This window comes from Trachurus trachurus, assembly GCF_905171665.1.
Source record: "Trachurus trachurus genome assembly, chromosome: 21".
NCBI lineage: Eukaryota > Metazoa > Chordata > Actinopteri > Carangiformes > Carangidae > Trachurus > Trachurus trachurus.
Window position 1 is genome coordinate 93,959 of NC_139899.1, and position 13,094 is coordinate 107,052.

Here is a 13,094-nt window from a genome sequence, read left to right on the forward strand (position 1 = left end):
CTCGAGGCTGGCTCCGTGTCTCAGTGACTCCCCCCACCAGCTGTGTGCATATCCACTCTGAATGGACCCTCCAGTTTGCTGCCACGCTACTGGACTTAAGACTCGTCAGGTTCCTGAGAGACAGCAAGATCCTCGCCTAATGCATGGAGCATAAACTTTGATCTAACATAGTCCCGACTGAGAGATAATTTCACAATGTATTTGGAGAGCTCTGAACAAGCTAAAGTGTCTGGAGAGAGGGAGATTTCAGCTGAAGCCATGCTTACAGAACAAGCTGCAGATGTAACCAGCCTTTCAAAGGGAAGCTCTGGACTTGGCCTTAACGTCCTCCTGGAATATACTGAGCAGACTGATAACAGAGAAATTGACTCTTCTCTCCTGTGCATGGAGCATTGCAACATGAACAAAACTGAAACTGCCACATATTGCAATGGACATGCCGAGAGCTTTGAGCAATATTCAGCAAGCGAGGGATTTTTTGAAGCCGAGCAGAACCTCGATGAGTGTGACGCTTTGGGGTTAAGCCAGCCATTTGACGAATGTGTTCAGCACTGTGAGTGTTTTAAACCTTGCAAGTCCTCTGAGCTTAGTGCTAATCATAGCTTAGCTTCCAAATGTTGTCCTTGCTGTGAACAGTGCACAGAACACCTCCACTTATTCCAACAATGTAAGCCCTCTGGTCAACAGTTTGAAGCTTTTGACTTTGAGCCAGATGAATTGTCAATGAACTGTGGCAGTTTTGGATTGTCTGATTTCATACCAGAGAGCGCAGACCGCCTTGGTTTGCTCCAACACTACGAGGCTGATGATCAGCAGTGCGACTCGGAAGCAGACGCATCAACAGAGGAGTCTGAACAATGTGAAATGACCGGCTCCTCGCCGAACATCTCCGACTCTGAAGAATCGCTGGACTCTGTCGCTGAGCTTAGTGAGTATGACGAAAATCAGAATCAAATCCAGCGCCCAGATGGCGACGAGGAGGATGATTATGACGAGGAGAGCGATTCCTCAGAAACAGAGGCCTGCGATGAAGAGTCTTGTGGACTTTCAGAAGATGTCAACACACCGGTTAATTTTGATGACGGCGAGCATGTTGGCTTTGCAAACGAATGCTGTGAGAGATACCTGGAGTTTGAAGAAAACCCTGAGACAGCTACGGGGCTGGACGTGTCCACCGATCATTGTGAGATATATGAGAATGATGATGCCAAAACAAGTGAAGAATATGAGACAAATCAACAAGGTGAAACCTCCGACGCCTCAGAGTTTTGTGACGACGACGGCGCTTCAGACTGCTCCTCTATTGAAACCAAGTCCTTCAAGACTTGTCCTGATGGCAGTATCCCCTCAGAGCCCTCATCTGATTCGTCTGAGGAATCTGAAAAGGAAGCCCAGGAAGATTCAAGTGATGAGCAGACACAATGGGAGTCATTTGAAGAAGATGAAGAAATAGAACAGAGCCATATTGAGGAGAGCAATGAGAATAACAAGAAAACGCCTCCTAACGATGTTGTCGTCGAGGATTACTTTGATTTATTTGACAGAGCTGACTATTTCAGACACCCATTTGCACAAAAGCGACATTACACCTCCTGCTTTGATGGTGGAGATATAGACGAATGCCTGTATCTTCAAGAAGAGGCACAGAAAGATGACGATGCAAGTTTTGATTCGTGCCCCGAAGAAGCATGCAAAGAGACCGGTGACACAAGTACCGGAGAAGATTGTGATCCTGAAGACTGGATCATTGATGAAGAATCAGGTCTGGCAGAAGATGAAGTTGAGGAAGATGTGGAATGTGAGGCCCATGCACTTCAAGCAGAGGATGATGAAGAAACAGAGGAAGATGAGGAGGTTTGTGATGGACAGTCTGCATCTGCATCTGAGGACCAAGTGTCTGAGATCTGTAATGCAGAAGAAGCCGTGGTCTGCAGACCTCCTGCTAAAGAGGAGAGAATGTGTGCACCATGTGCCGAGGACATCTCTGTTGAAGGTGACGCTTACGAAGACGAGATCCTCGATACCCAGATTGATGAATCTCTCAGGGACAGCGCCTCTACAACTGATCACACACAGGCAACTGTCACTGATATCGAGAAGGACGAGCCTGAGTATGAAGACTGTTCAGAAATGGAGCCATATTGGTCCCTCGTAGATAATGAAGATGATGAAGAGACGTGTGAACCAGCTGTTGAGGATTATTATGCGTATCAGATGACAAGTGTTCAGTCATTTGTTAAACAAGACCTGAATGGACTTGAGAGAATATCTGATCAGGTGACCGGTGGAGAAACTAATGAGGATGCTTCTAGTGAAGAGACTGAATCAGAGGCCCCTGGATTTTGCCCAGTGGAGAGCAAATCAGTCAGATTCGGGATTACTGAAATCATTGACCTCAGTGAGACCTCGGCCGGCAGCTTTACCGCCGACGACATGCACAATGAACAAGAGGCAGAGAGAGAAGATGACTGGGAAACAGAGATAAAACCTCCAGTAGACATAATTCACAGCGTTCCCTACGATCACTGCAAAATCAAGGGATCGGATGCACACGCTCAGGAAAATGCCGGTTCTGAACTAATCGGAGATTCAGAGGACGAGGAGAGTGACGACGAATCATCCTGGCCTTGCGAATGCGAGCACTGCATTCCACCGGTTGAGCAGGTATTATTCATTTTGCACCTGAAGTATTTTCAGAAGTGTGGGTGACGCCTTTAATTATTCCAGAATTTGCTCTCAACGCTCCCGGGGCCTATTTATACATCATTAAGTCTGTACTGTCAACTATGGCAGGGCATAAGTTACAGGATGTTTCAAGTTGGCAGATAGTGCGGTATCTGTGTCAAACTCTCAGCGCTGCCATTATCCTCACGCGGCAGCTCACTCTACACAGACAAACACATGCACCAGTGTTTGAGGCAGCCAGTACGGCCATACTGGCTTGTTTTTAGAATCAGAATCACACTAACAAACACCGATCTCTGACCTCTTGTTGTTGAGGGACGAGATACAGTACGGTGGCATTAAAAGGCTCCATCAACATAGCAGCAGCTGTAGCATCCCAGGTTTCTTATAACCCCATCACTGAAACACCACAACACAATCCCGTCTCTTAAGTGACAAGAAACACACAATGAGCCGTACGTCCTCCTCCGTGACATCTCAGGATGGTAATTTCTTATGTTTAAAAGGATTGTAAGCTGCAGCTGCTACTCATGTTGTGGTTCTTAGTGCAGGGTAACCCCTCCTGTACACCAGCTTTAGGTCTTAAACTGTCTGTGTGTCTTCAGGTCCCTGCAAAACCACTGCTCCCACGGATGAAATCGAATGACACAGGGAAGATCTGCGTGGTGATTGATTTGGATGAGACATTAGTGCATAGTTCATTCAAGGTAAGTTGACCTGTGTGACCCACTTTCTCATAATTGTGTACAGTATTGTGTGGAGACATCATCTCATATTCTTATAGTCCTAATCAAACATGAGCAGATAGAAATGGGAGCGTTCTCCTTTCACACTGTAAGGCCACGATGTGTAGAGAATGTGATCATAGTATGAGCTCTGCAGCATCTGATGGGGCAGATACATATGTCATAAATACAGATAATTATCATATGTACAGTACAACACTGCTTTTTTTTGACCAGTCAAAAGTGTGGCATATTCTCTTAAATCTGGTAGAAGTGTTATTGGGCTTTTTATTTTGCTGTCCATCCAAAAAAGCACTGTGAAACCAAGGCAAAGTGCAGTATCTGCCATAAATCTGTCAAAACTGGTCACAAAATATGCCATTAAAGCAATACTTACCTTTCTGGAACTTTTGCACATTTCTTTGTCTAAGTTAAAATGCTATTAATAATCTGATGATACATTAAAATGTAAGAGAAACCCAACAGGGTTAAAAACTCATATTTTTTTCATTCTCATATAATTCTGAGAAAAGTCTGACCAATAATATTATTCGGTCCGATTACTAAGATTTGACGAGCGACCGAACCTACTTAATATGTAATCACGTTGTGCACCCCTCTCCTCCTCTCCCCCCTCCCGACCAGGAAGAACGCTTATTGACAGAGCAGTAGCAGGACATGAGCAGAGGAGACTAGAGTCACAACACACACTAGAAAGAAGGTTTTTGGAAATAAATAGTTTTTTAAAAGACCAATAACTGCAGCCGCAGCTGGTCGCGGAGTTTCATGTCCGATATTGTAACGTTGATAGTGAGCAGCCCCGAGTGATACGTAAACACAGGAAGTCACATGTGTCTATAAAGCATCCAGTGCTAACGGCTAGGGGGCTAGGCTACTGTTAGCTCTGTGCTAACGGCTAGGCTACTGTTAGCTCTGTGAGTTCTCAGCGGTCCGGACCCGGTTGAACTCCGGACCGGCGCGGCTCGACTCGGCTCGGTCTGGATTTATTTTCGGCCTGAACCAGCGCATCAGGTCGCTGGTCCGGCTGCCAGCCCGGCTCGTTGAGAACTGTAATCTGTAACAATCACTTCCCCTGCGTCTCCAGTAGCAGTAGGCTAACAACAGTTTATTATAAAACTCATCAGTTATCATCACTGAGTCCGTTTACGGTTTAAAACTCCGGTGTTGTGTTTGTTTGTGTTGTTCCCGTTTCACTCGCGTTCCTGTTCTGTTTACCGTTGCCATGCCAACACATGCAGCAGGGAGGGAGGGGGCTCGTGGAGCTGCGCAGGAGGGAGAGGTGGGTGGGACTTGTGAGGGAGGTGGAGCTGTTGATTTTCAAATGTTTGTGCTGTGCTGAGTGAAATGCCAGATCGGCAAGTATTGCTTTAACTGTCAAAATTAGTCAGAAAGACAAACTACAAAATACATTTAATTCAGTCCACCTTTTTCTAATCAATTTGGTAGTTATTCATAATTTGATGCTTAAACTTGACAATGAAAAACACAAAAAGCTGTTTTTCTCAGTTTGGCATTTTTACAGATACTGCACTTTGCCTTTGTAGGGCAAAACAGTTCCTATCAAGCTGGAAGAGCATTATTGCATACATTGTTCAGTGCCACATTGCCATTTTGTGTCAGTTGCAATGTGGATTCCACTCAGTTTGAACATGGCAAACAAACATGACACGCTGTTGGTTCATGGGCCAGGAACTTTCTGGAGTTGTCATCATCAAATGACCGGGCAAGCTGTAGGGCCTGTAGGGGGGTACGACAGCCAACATAGAAGTACTGTAATCTACCACTCATGAAAACACTATGTTGTCTTCATACTGTGGTGTTTGTACTAATTAACACGGTATTTTAATGCTCTTTGTGTTGGTTGGTTGGTTGGTTGTTTTTGTGAGGAGCTAAGGAGCTGTTCACTTTGAGGTTTTGCCTACATTGTCAACCTAAGCAAATACCTTTCACCTATAATTAGTTTTTGCACCAAGATGCTCATCCATCCAAACTAGTTCCCTTATCAACTTATTTAATAGCATTTAAATTGAATAAAGACACTCAGTGAGTGTTTTTCATTTAGCTTCCACATCGACTATCAAAGCAAACCATGTATTTGCCAGGCAAAAGTAGCCAAGTAGGATTTGCACAATATCAGGTTGCATATTCTAAGGTGGCATGTGACTTACTGTATTTTTATCTTAAAGGACTAGACTCAGATGCCACTTTTACATTAACCATTTATTTTATTGGTTCTCTAGTTTCCCGACACAAAACCCACCTGCAATATGCATCCTTCAAATCCATGCGAGATATGAATAAAATATTGGAACCTATTTTTTCAGGAAATAACACTTACAACACAAAATTAGTCATTATTAGTCAATACTTTTCTTCAAAAATACTTGTGAATGCAATTCTAACATCACTGTATATGTAAATATTGTGCTACCATATAATAAATAAAATATACAATTACAACAACACTTTTTAAACAGAATATTTACACAGCATAACTTAGTTTAAATCAGTCAGTGTCAACAGAGTAGAGATGCTTTCAGAAACTATATTGAGTTTGACATTGTTCCTTAGAGTAACAAACTTTCCTTTGTTTTTGTTTTATACCTTTTATGGTAGCATTCGGTGAACAAAGTAATCAATGCCAAACGTTGAGTCTCCTGTGTCACGACAAATTATGTAATGAATGCCATGTGGTGTTTAGTCCTTCTCAGGTCACAGACTGTCCTAAAGCATGTCACTGGATATTGCTGCGAGCTATGTGTAAACAGGGTCAGACTCTGTGAACTCCATGTTAAACACAAGGTGGATAATAAAACTCATTATTACTTTGACACATATACTAAAAATAGCATTAGGTAAGACACGGCTGGTTCTGTGTGGAAAGCAATCAACGCCGGCAAGCTGTAAGACTCGCCTTTTATGGTTTTCAATTGGGAAAGCTGTCAAAAATCAATGAAACATAATCTCTGACACCTTTAATATCATAATCAAGTCATCTCACTGGAAAATTGCATCCAACCACACACACAGTCTTCATTCCTTCTTGCTGCTTACAAAACAATTCGAATGTCACAGGAAACAATAATCTCCTTTGCTCTTTCAAGCCACATAGAACTGGTTTCAATGCAACAATACAACCAATAAATGAAGAAGCAAGGCCACACATGGCAACAGAATGAACAGATATATGACTTTTATTCAAACATTCACATAGAAAATCATTGTTTGTATAAATGAATGTTTGAAAAAGTGAAATAGTTGAAAGGTTCGACGAGGTAACACTTTATAATGAGTACACACTATTAAGCATTAGTTAAGCATTAATAAATATTGAATTCATAATTTATAACACATGAATACTCATTAGTATGTAGTTAGTAAACATAGTTATAAATGTTTTACTCATCATTGGTAAGCACAGTAGTTATGGATTAGTAAACACTGAATTCATCATTTATAAAGCATGTTTCTGACGTAAATACTCATTAGTATGTGGTTTACAATCACAGTTGTAAATGTTTTACTCTTCATTAATAAGCTCATCTATATAAATTATGGATTCAGCATTCCCAAGCTGCTCTTACACGTCCAGTATGAATGGTTAGTGAGTGTTAGTAAATGTTTTATAAAAACTCACAAATTTCATTTCCAATGGATGACTTATAAACAGTTATTAATGCAGGAATTCATGAATTCAGGCAGTTACAAAGCACTTACTACTCGTTAATTAAGTATTTTGTGTGAGCTCATCTAAAGTGGGCACTATCTATGCCTTAGAGCATTTACAAATGAGATATTAAGGCTGGCAATGCCTCAAGACTCACAAAAGTCTTGGTTATCTTAACAGACCAAGGAGAGACACAACACAAAGGGATAGTTCATATTGCATTGTATTTATTGCAACTTCCTAACATATTGTAACTGTACAACTGTTCTGTTGATGTAAAACAAACAAGGGTAAGCATGGCTGAATAAAAACTTGCCAACACCAACAGTGGATCACAGAAGTTTAAGTTCAGCAAATAATTCTTTGAAAAAAAAAGAAGAAATCTTTTGGAGCAGTGTTCCGGTCCATCCCAACACGCTTGAAAGCAGGAGACCAAACAGCCAGAGAATTTTCTTGTACCGGGACACGGCCTGATCCAGATTTTGGACTGCAATTTAGACAACAAAAATAAAAAGTAGAGTTATCAACAGATTAAAAATAAAGAAAAGAAAAAAAATAAAGATATTTAACTTAACTTAACGGTAGTACGTCAGGGAGCGAGAGCTAAAGCCTTCAGCTGCAGACAAGCTAACGTTAGCTATCATCCATGGACCATGTGTGACAGCAAACAAAACAAACACATACTCACCACTAGTGCCGCTGACGGCCGCCGACTTCGATATCCATCTCCAGACCGGCTTTCTTCTGAGCCCGCGTCTGCCGGACTCGTCGATTCTGGCCAGAGTTCTCCGTCTCCAACTCTCCATTCATCTTAGCTGCTGCACCAGGCTGCACCAATACATCCATGGGCTGCACCGGCTGCAGCGTTGCCGCCTCCTAGCGTCGTCACGTTGATGACGTGTTGAGGGCTCGTCGACGTACACGTCCAGCGACCGCCGGTGCGCGTGCAACCCAAACCAGGGGGCAAAAGACTGCTTCGGAGTCATGGCTGCATGTTCGGAGCTTTATACAGTCTATGGTTCGGAGTGAACTGATATCAATGTAGATGCCGTATTGTTTGTAGGGCTGAAGCCGATGTCCGAGTACTCGCTCGGCTTGGGCGGTACCCGGGTGCCATTTCACTATACTAGGAACCCCCCCATGGGGGGCGGATAGCAATTTGAACACATATTAGCATGTTACCGTCACAACACGACCTGTCCATCTGCCCGTGTGTGCGCCAGCGCGGGAGGGAGAGAGCAGGGAGAGAGTCGCGGCCGCCACAGACTCGTTTATATACAAATGGTAAACGCTGGATGCGCTGGTTGATAAGTTTCGTTTTTTTACCAGACCCTTATAATATTCCCAAGTTGCAATAAATACAATGCAATATGAACTATATCGTGTTGTGTCTCTCCTTGGTCTTGATAACCAAGACTTTTGTGAGTCTTGAGGCATTGCCAGCCATATAAACAAGACTAGGTCAAATGGCTTACATATATTACATATGGCTTACATAGTAAATGGATACACTACTATAGTTAATGTGCAAAATTGAGGTTTCAGTTGAAAATTGTTGTGAAAAACCACAGTAGAAAAACTGACCTCATTCTGTCTTTGTCTTTCCTGTTGTCGGTGCATTTGCAGTATTTTAATATAGCTAAATAATAATAATTTGAAATAGTGACAGACAGGTGACCCATTAAGACTACATGTAAACTTTTAAGCCACTTCCAAACTGCTGCTATAATTCAAATTTTATCGCCACAACGTTCATGTTACACATAAATTAAAGACCAAGCTCTAATTTCTGCTATATTTACTTGTAAAATGACCACTCTGAGATAAAGTTAGAATAGACAGAATGTTTTTCTCATTTAGCTTCTCACATGCAAGTCCACAGCCTCTGTCTGGGTAACAAAGTGTTGCTCTGCCTTTCTGCCTTAGTGCTGTTGTGTTGTAGATCTCAATTGCCCTCAACTGCTCAGTGTGAAATGGATGGAGAACTTTACGCTTGCTGTTTACCTCATGTTTAGACAATTTAGGCCATGGTGTAATACCTTATGTAGGACAAGCTTGGGGTGATACTAACATTTGAGAAGCATATTTCAGGTCTGAGAACTTACTGTCTAGATAAATCAGATGTATTTACGAGCCTTGTCACCTTCTCCAGCGTCTGTATTTCCATGATGGAAGTGACAAGAGTCGTATTATGAACAGTGAGGCGTCGGAGGTGGCGTCTGCGTGTCTGTTTGACACATATGCACCTCTGATTTACTGCCCTCACTCTCATCTCTAGAAAGTGTTGATTTTTACTCAGAGATGATTAACAACTCTGCAAACCTCTGCTTTTCTTTTCAACAGCCAGTGAACAATGCTGATTTTATCATTCCAGTGGAAATTGATGGAACCGTTCATCAGGTACAGACTTAATGTGCTTAATATTATGACTTTACTGTCTTCCTATGCTGATCCCTGTTATTTCTAGTCAAAATGTCATTTCTAGTCAAAACAAATCTCATTATACTTAAAATAAGACTCATCACATTAAAAAGTAGCTTGTTTTTAGACACTTTTTACTTCTTTCAAACTTTTTTCACTTGAAATAAGAAGAAAAATCTGATAGTGGAGCAAGTTTTTCTTTCTTATTACAAGCACAAAAAACTTGCTTTCACTGGCAGATTTTTCTACTTATTTCAAGTGAAAATTAGTTTAAAACAAATGAAAATGATCTAAAAACAAGTTCATTTTTAGGTGATGATTCTTATTTTAAGTGAAAAGAGTTAGTAATGAGACATTTTGACAAGAAATAAGACATATATTCTCGGAAAGATTTTGAGTTTTTGCAGTGTGTCTTTGGTGTGTGAAAGCATATGGCACCAGTTATGGATGGTGGCGGCTTGTAAGCTTCCTGCTGAAACTCCCAAAGATTATTAAGAAATGTGTGCAAGTAGGATTGATAACGGTGCACTGACTGTTATTGGACTGTATGCACCGCACACCAGGAACTGAAAAATGGGCTCATCTGGCCTGGAAATTAGACTGGTTTACAAGCTCTCAGGATTCAAATTTTTTTTTTAAACTGACATGAAGGAGCCTTGACAGTGCTGTAGCCCGCTCTGTTGATGGCTCCAAGCAGCAGGTGGCTATTTCAGTGGCCTGACGAAATGAGGAAGCCCTGGCAGGCTTCTCAGAAATCACTGGCCATCAATCAATCCGTGGCGTATGTTATGCCCCGCCCATTGGTGTTTAGGTGGGTGGGTGGGGGGTGGGAGATTGACTTTTTCCCTGCAGGTTGTTAATGGTAACTACAATCTGTTGTGCCGGGGGCCTCTCAGAAGACAGAGGAGCTTTGATGTCCAGAGGGCCTGGGTCTGTTTCAAGTAATCCAGGATAGGCTTGTTAAAGTGGGGAAAGCCTATTCGGGATGACTTGGTTCAGAAACAAGGCTGCCAGCATCCTAATGATAGTAGCTGTAAAGTAATTTGAATGTTACAACTTTTTTATTTAAAATTATTTCTTTATAATAATATTGAATAGGGGTGTAACGGTACACAAAAGTCACGGTTCGGTACGTACCTCGGTTCAGGGGTCACGGTTCGGTACGGTTTCGGTACAACAGACACTAATTGAATGTAAAACTAAAATCTGTCTTGTGTTATAAAAGTTAAAAGAAAAAAGAATACAAAATAAAACAAGTGCATTAGGAGTGTTATAATGCCATTCATTAATTCTAGAGGAAAAAAAATGTGCACTTGACAACTGGCAACTATTATTCGAATTATTAAATTATTATTATTAAAAAAATATTATTAAAAAAACAAAACAATAAACTGACATCAATGTTGGTTTACACAGTTAAATTAGACTAGCAGTTACTTTGGTGATGTTTCTGGTCCTGCCTGTGTTCATAAAACATATTAGGCAGCTACACGCACATCCCCCAAAAAACTGAAGACTAGGTGCTGGACCACCAAGAAAGACACAGGTAAGGAAAAAAGGAGACCGCACACTAGTTAAAAGCTCCCGTGACAGTTTAATGTCACTCACACGTTTCGGGCGTCAGCCCTTCATCAGACAAAATGTGTCTGATTATATATAGTGTGTGGTCTCCTTTTCTCCTCACCTGTCTGTGTTCATGTCAAGAGGCTTAAAAGCTGCGGGATAAGTTGTTGCACACAACTTGTCTTTTTACTTGCACCAGTGATTGACATATCGGGTTGAACATGCGCTACGTGTTTGATGCGTTTATAGCGACGCACCGCGCATCCGTGAAACATCGCCGACGGACTTTGTCCGGTGGACCAGTCGCGAGCATGGATGTATTATGGTCGCGAGCCGCCGCCGCCGCCGTTTGTTTCATTGAGAAGCCACAGTGACATGAGTGAAGCAGACAGCTCTCCTCCTCTAACTTCACTCTCTCATCACTTCTCTTCTTCGTCTGCTATGACGGCTGCAGGCAGCTTCGAGGCTCATTACCGCCACCTGGATTCGAGTGAGGACTCGACTTTTTTTTTTTTTTTTTTTTTTTTATATTCATTCAGACGTATTCGTCGTGTGACTGTGTGCACCGAACCGTGACCCCCGTACCGTGACGGCACGGGACGAATACATATACCGTTACACCCCTAATATTGAATAATCAACAGACAGAACTTTTAATTCCCCTTTGGTCTTTAAAGGTGCTGATCATCCTAATGACTGGAGCATCTGTGGATTTCACTCTCTGCCTTTCTGTACCTTCACACAGGTGTATGTCTTGAAGAGACCTCACGTCGATGAATTCCTCAAGAGGATGGGAGAAATGTTCGAGTGCGTTCTGTTCACCGCAAGTTTAGCCAAGGTCAGACCCCCCCCACCCTTCTCTCAGTCTCGCTCATCACTTGCTGAAGTTTGTCTGCAAGCTGCAGGATGGATAGTACATCACAGAGGAACATTAAATAAATTAATCTGTTCAGCTGTTGTTTCGTTGGCATTATGTTTAGAGTCACCAGTCTTCTTTTTGCGTGTGATTTATAGACGCCCTTCCACATACGCCCTCGCATATAAAGATATATTTATGATACCTGTCAGGCAGCAGCAGAGACATTTTAACCTCTAACATTTACTTCAAACCGTGTTTAACCTTACCTTAACTTTCTGAAGCATATGGTCAGTCAATACTCACCGACACTCTCTCACACACACACACGCACATGCACATGCACATGCACTCTGCCCGATAATATTTTAGATGGCGTCTTCGCCTGCAGCACCTGACAGTATCATGGGTACAGTGGAGATATAGTGTCAGAAATCAAATGCTGCTCTTCTGCCTGGCATGTTTGAAAATGTCCAAGCTTAAATGATACAGACACATATCTGTGAAATCTGACGCAGGATGGTTGTTAGTCTGTGTCGGCCATGGTGTCTAAGTTAAAAAGCCTCACGTGTAAAAAATATAAAAAATAAGACCTTTAAATGTTTTATTTACTTTAGGATTGTGGACATTTTTTATGTTTAAAGGGACAACGAGGAGTTTCTATTCGGTTATAAAAAAGTCTCACGTTAATGTGGATGAATCTCCGCTACCCACACTTGTTAATGGGCCCATTTTCGATAAATATATCGTTCTGTCTCTATCGTTATTTTGTTATTATTAGTGGTGGCGGAGATGCTGGTCGAGCCGACCAGCGTTTTTTACTTTCGGTTTCGCAACGAGTCATGAGAATAACGCAGCTGAATCGCCGTTTATGGTCGGAACTCCGACGGTATGTGAACCTCTTTGAACCTCTGACTTTAATTCTTGATGAATGAAAACATGAGTCCGTCTTGCGCCGGTCAAAATAATTTTACGGTGCGCGCGGAGGCTCATAAATGTAGTGTGAAAACGCTTCGCTTTTCCAAAACTCCTCGTTGTCCCTTTAAATAAGTATACAAGTCGTATTTGTTGTATTTTATATGGTTATTTAGCTCTTAAACAAACCGATGCAACGTTTGCTTAACAAAGTTATAGTTTTGCATATTGATAGCGAGGC

At 42.0% G+C, this 13,094-nt stretch overlaps 1 protein-coding gene across 1 annotated transcript in view; it reads left to right on the forward strand.

Annotated features, from left to right (window-relative positions):
* Positions 1-13,094, forward strand: part of ctdsp1 (CTD (carboxy-terminal domain, RNA polymerase II, polypeptide A) small phosphatase 1) — a 32,436-nt gene that overhangs the window by 16,445 nt on the left and 2,897 nt on the right. Inside the window, exons 3-5 of the mRNA XM_083996228.1 lie at positions 3,291-3,392; positions 9,442-9,498; positions 11,828-11,920. Coding sequence (XP_083852354.1) covers positions 3,291-3,392; positions 9,442-9,498; positions 11,828-11,920 — 252 coding nt within the window. The remainder of the gene's footprint in view (positions 1-3,290; positions 3,393-9,441; positions 9,499-11,827; positions 11,921-13,094) is intronic.